Source organism: Gorilla gorilla, chromosome X (assembly GCF_029281585.2).
Source record: "Gorilla gorilla gorilla isolate KB3781 chromosome X, NHGRI_mGorGor1-v2.1_pri, whole genome shotgun sequence".
Taxonomy (NCBI): Eukaryota; Metazoa; Chordata; class Mammalia; order Primates; family Hominidae; genus Gorilla; species Gorilla gorilla.
The window spans coordinates 67,290,906-67,296,289 of record NC_073247.2 but is presented as its reverse complement, the minus strand read 5'-3'; the positions used below and the strand labels follow the sequence as shown (position 1 = coordinate 67,296,289).

The 5,384-nt window shown below is 48.8% G+C and overlaps 1 protein-coding gene across 7 annotated transcripts; it reads left to right on the top strand.

The window, feature by feature from the left end:
- Positions 1-294: 294 nt before the first annotated feature.
- On the top strand, positions 295-2,166 carry LOC115932047 (spindlin-2). Of its 7 annotated transcripts, XM_031005713.2 has the most exons (3): positions 297-610; positions 1,217-1,443; positions 1,747-2,166. In XM_031005713.2, the coding sequence occupies exons 2-3, from the start codon at positions 1,219-1,221 to the stop codon at positions 1,993-1,995; spliced, it is 474 nt and encodes a 157-aa protein (XP_030861573.1). In that variant the 5' UTR covers positions 297-610; positions 1,217-1,218; the 3' UTR covers positions 1,996-2,166. The 7 variants fall into 7 exon arrangements, with proteins under 7 accessions (XP_055231380.2, XP_055231376.1, XP_030861573.1 ...); XM_055375405.2 differs by having other exon boundaries at positions 295-767; positions 1,214-2,166; XM_055375401.1 differs by having other exon boundaries at positions 296-767; positions 1,217-2,166.
- The last annotated feature ends 3,218 nt before the right edge of the window (positions 2,167-5,384 follow it).

Below are 5,384 nucleotides of genomic sequence, written 5' to 3'. Positions count from 1 at the left end.
TGGGCGCGGGGCGGCAGCAAGGCGAATTCCAAGAAGATGGAAAGCAGGGCAGGCGGACTAAGAAGGTGGAGGTGGGAACCAAGTGGCCCTGAAACGGGTGAGGAAGGGGGCACAGGGTTCCGAGGACGACTGTGGCACGAACTACTCCGAATTTGGAAAGAGGCGGAGTCAGAGCCTATAGCTCCGCCGGGGCTACAGGCTGTGTGGTGGGCGTGGGAGCCTGGTGGAGAGGAGAGTCGGGTGTTTGACAGGAAGAGGAGGCCTCTCTCTGGGCAGGAAGCTGCGCTACGGAAAGAGGGAGGAGACTGCCGCGGCGACAGCAGGGACTGGTGGAATCCCGATGTGGCTGAGGGGCCGCCACCGCCAGCAGGGAGGCGGAGGGCTAGCGAGCCAAGCGGTGGGGACGCCGCTGCCTTCCTCTTTGCCTGCCTTGCCGCCCTCCTAGACACGTTCCTCATCTACGGATCCTACCCTCCCAGCTCTTGCAAGCATTCACTCGGCCGGTCGCCTGCTGACCCTCCTTCGCCACAGGCTCGTAGCGGAGGCAGCAGCGAGGTGTCCGATTTGGGCACGTGAGGCCCGCGATCCCCGGCGGTGGACGCCAGGCAGGGCAAGGCCATTAGTGGGCGCCAGAATGGAGAGGGGGATGGGAAGGAATCCAGCAGGAGACATGGGGTGGAGGTGGGCGCCAGGCAAGGGTGGGGTGGGGGAGTGCGGTGAGCAACATGAAAAGGGGGTAGGAACGGGAGCCAGACAAGGATTTGAAGGTGAGCGCCGGGAAGCAAGGGCGGTGGGTACCAGGGAAGTGGTTAGGGTAGGCAGGGGGTGTTGTGGACAGCAGCTGGGACGCTCAGGGAAGGAGGGCAGTGGGTGCCGGTCAAGGCCTCTTTGCAAGGGGATTGGAAGTGGACGCCAGTGGTAGCAAGGGGTTCCGGGAGGGCAGTGGGCTCTGAGCTAGGAGGAGGTGGCCCAGCCACTTCTGCAGAGTTCCTAACCCCAGACAGCTCTACGGCACCACTCCAGCCTTTCCCCACAGCCCAAAGGAACTTAAGAGGGAGAGCACTGCGGGCATGCAGCCAGGATTTCCAGCATTGCTTCCAGGCTCCTAGGGGAAACTTAGGCACTAGCGCAGACTACATCCAGACATGGCTATAGGGAAAAGTTTGCCTTGTGGCATACTGGGTATGTCTCTCTATCCTCTCTCCTCCCCCAGCAGGCATGAAGACCCCCAACGCACAGGAAGCCGAAGGGCAACAAACCAGGGCAGCTGCAGGACGGGCCACTGGGTCTGCAAACATGACAAAGAAAAAAGTCTCCCAAAAGAAGCAGAGAGGCAGACCTTCATCCCAGCCCCGCAGGAACATCGTGGGCTGCAGAATTTCTCATGGATGGAAGGAAGGAGATGAGCCCATCACGCAGTGGAAAGGAACCGTTCTGGATCAGGTGCCTATAAATCCCTCTCTTTATCTGGTGAAATATGATGGAATTGACTGTGTCTATGGACTGGAACTTCACAGAGATGAAAGGGTTTTGTCTCTTAAAATTCTTTCTGACAGGGTGGCATCATCTCACATTAGTGATGCCAACCTTGCAAACACCATAATTGGCAAAGCAGTGGAACACATGTTTGAGGGAGAGCATGGTTCTAAGGATGAATGGAGGGGGATGGTCTTAGCTCAAGCACCTATCATGAAAGCCTGGTTTTATATTACCTATGAGAAAGATCCTGTCTTGTACATGTACCAGCTTCTAGATGATTATAAGGAAGGTGACCTCCGCATCATGCCAGAATCCAGTGAGTCTCCTCCAACAGAGAGGGAGCCAGGAGGAGTTGTAGATGGCCTAATAGGTAAGCATGTGGAATATACCAAAGAAGATGGCTCCAAAAGGATCGGCATGGTCATTCACCAAGTGGAAGCCAAACCCTCTGTGTATTTCATCAAGTTTGATGATGATTTCCATATCTATGTCTACGATTTGGTGAAAAAGTCCTAACTGTTAGGGTAAAATTTGGCACATGTGTGGAAACAAATGTATAATTTGTAGACATGCAAAAAATGTTGCCTTTCAGTGTATTGAAAGCTTATGGAATCCCTGATAACTAAACATCTTTGCCAGCATTAACTGTTGTTTTGCTCTAAAAAATACAAACTTGTGTGTACATGACATGCTGTGTGTAAGCCCTTTGTCTTGTTGAAAAGATCGGGTGTGTTTGGTGAATGGGGCATGAAAAGAAGGAGCAGCTGTCAGAGAGCTTGTGGCTTAGAGGAAAATACACAGAATAAATTGAGTAGAGAGGAACACAAAGAAGCTTAGAAGAGGTCCAGAGTAAAGAGGAGAAGGATCAACCTGACAGGGTCTGTGGACAGGATAAAGGATACTCAACGGAAGAGGCTATGTGGGTTAGAGTGTTGGAGAGGTTAGAAGAAGAGGGCCACTGAGGAAGAAGGAGTTCAAAGAAGAAAGACTGACAGAGGGATTGTGAATACAGGAAAAGAGTTGTGGGGTGTGGGGCCCATGAGAGATGGGAAGGCCCAGGAAAATGTTGGACTTCTGGTAGTGTCCACATTGCTCTTCCTGGCTCTATGCACAAAGGAAGTGGCATCTGTCAAAGATGCCAGATACATTGGAGGTTCCCTAGAAGGGCATTCTGACAAGGATGACTCAGTAAGGTTAATCAGGAGGAAGGTTTATACCCGTAAGGCTTTTCCTGTTTCAGGGAGTTCAGGACGCTCCTACCCAGCAGAACCCCAACCCTCAGCCTGAACACGCTAACACGGTGCCCCACATGTGCTGGGCTGCGGGCTGCCTCCTCACATTTGTCCTGCGCTAGATAAACAATCTTGGTAGAGGATGGGTTAGTGGGTCAGAACTTAAGAGATGTGCCATCTTGCATTTGGAAAGTACTTTATCCAGAAAAAAATGGAACCTTACTGAACTCAGGTACAGCAGTCTCATCACACCGGTTCCTTCTGCTGGAATGTTTGTTTTCTATCTAGAGACGAAGGGCATCAGAAGATTGAGCCTAGTGTTTCTCTCTAGGTTATGGGGAGTGCCTGACTGTCCACGCTTCTTTCAGCAGCTGCCTGAAACCACAGGTGGTTCCAACAAATAATCCACTAAAAGAGGCCTGCTGTCCCAAGAATCCACATTCTGGTTAGACCTTCCCCACAAAGCTGGTGTCTGCAGACCCCTCACAGGCACCTGTTGGCCAGTCTTGCCTACCCCAGCTCACAGAGACCTGTGATGGAATTCTGGTCAGCTCTTTGTTTCCAGGTGAGGCAGATGCCATGGGGCAGTTGGGCTGGGAGTTGTGACTTGGTATAACTAACTCATTCAGCTGTATAATGTCACAAAAAAGGGTCAAGGCTGGTGGGGAGAGGGAGCAGCAACCCACAAAAAGTCCCTCAGAACTATGGTGTCTGATGCAAAGATAGATCTGTGTCTTTCTCTTCCTCTCCTCCTTGCCTTTCCCAAGTCTTTCTCCTGTAGCCCATCTGAAAACCCTCTCACTGCTTTCTGCAACCACACCGTTCACTAAATTATACCTCTGACCCCAAGAAAGAGTGCTGGTGACTCCCTGCTGCCCAGGTTACCGTAACTCCATGCATAGTGGGAGATGCAAGGAGCTGCCAGGAGTTGAAAGAAGGTGGTAAATAGAGTTTATTCTCTCCACCCAACATGGCCTGAGGCTGACTGCCTCAAGAATTACACAAGGCAAGCCTACCTCACCGTAGCAAGGATTAATTTTCTTGTGTACATCACACAATTTCGTCCAACAAAATCCAGCAAGGTGCCCAGGAACCAGTCTCAGACAGCTGCCAGGTTTTTTTCATCTTTGTGTTTTTATTGTTTTCAATTTTTAATTAGGTACTTTAGACATTTGAGAGATTTCACACGATGAAAATTTATGTCTCTGGTATCTCCTGAAATTGAAACAGAATGACAACAACAACAAAAACAAAAACGTGAGGATTAGGGCCCTCATTCCAAAAAGGATACATGCAGCTGGGCCTTAGGTAGGTCTCAGTCCAGTTTAGACTCCGAATACCCTCTCCAGTTGGCCACACCCCCAGCTGGCCTGCTTCACTCTAATAAAAGGCAAAGTCATTCCCTGGAAGCGTTTGCACTTGTAACTGGGGCCACACCCTGGAAAAACTGCCCCTTTGACTTGCTTTGATCCCATTTGCTTTTTAATTTACTTGTTTTATCTTTACCTCACAAATACTTACTTCAGGTGGGCTCTCTGCCAGGCACTCTTCTAGGCACAGATACTGATGATGTAATCATGAATGAAAGAAGCAAACTACAATTCTTACCCTCATGGAGGTTTCATTTTAGTGTGGGGGACAGACAGTAGCCAAAATAAATAAGCAATTATAATGTATTTTCATAGTGTCTAGTGTTAAACAGAAAAACATAAAGCAAGGAATTGGGATAGAAAATTTCAGGAGGGAAGCTGAAACTAGATAGACAAGGTGTCCAGGGAAGGCCTCACTGAGAACTTGGCTTTTGAGTCTCCCCTGAAGGCAATGGGAGAACTGACCCTGTAGCTGTCTGGGGAGGAGCATTCCAGATGGAGGGACAGCACGTGCTGAGGCCCCAAGACAGGTTTAGGCCTGGCATGTTTGAGGAGCAAGGAGGATGTCATCATGACTGGAGCTGAGTGAACAAGGCAGAGAAAAGCAAAAGGTGGTTTCAGAGAGGTAATGGGGATGAGGGAGAGGCAGACAGCTTATAGCCCTGTAGGTTTCAAAATGCAATTTGGCTTTTACACTGTATGTGATGGAAAGCCATCCATGTATTAATAGTGGAGGGGAGACAAGGTTTGTCTTAGTTTTACAGGATCACTCTGACAACTTGGAGAATAGTTTTTATTCGTATGTGATGAATAAAGGGAGAATAATTAGTAGGCTCTTCCAATTATGTAAGTAACAGATAATGGTGGATTTCCCATCCTGGTGGTAGTAGACGTGGTGAAAATTAGTTGGATCCGGCTGTTTTCAGGTACACCCTGCATGTTTTCCTATTTGATAACGCTGTGCAGTGGAAGATAAATATGAGTCAAGGACTACACCACGTTTTCTGGTCTTCTTTTGAAGATTTTCTTAAGAGAAAACAATTCCCAGTGAAAACCATAGATGACAGAGTTGGGCTCTATACTCAATGCCTAGATTGGGCATAGAATACTAATGAAGTGATCTCTAGAAAATGAGAAACTGACCCAGAAATTCACTGATAAATGGTTGTTATTGGCCTCCCCGCTCTGGATAACTCTCATAGCCATTATATCGGAAACCACTGATATGTTATTTTGGCAATGGGCCAACAGGTACCCCAAAGGGAGTTTGTCACTGATTTAAAACCGTTAGTGAAAAATTTAA

What these genes read in the sequence shown, in the direction of transcription:
- LOC115932047 (XM_055375405.2), top strand. Translation starts at nt 635, where the DNA reads ATGGAGAGGGGGATGGGAAGGAATCCAGCAGGAGACATGGGGTGGAGG. An exon ending in AGCCAGACAAGGATTTGAAG is followed by an intron (nt 768 to 1,213) that starts GTGAGCGCCGGG and finishes CTCCTCCCCCAG; the next exon opens with CAGGCATGAAGACCCCCAAC.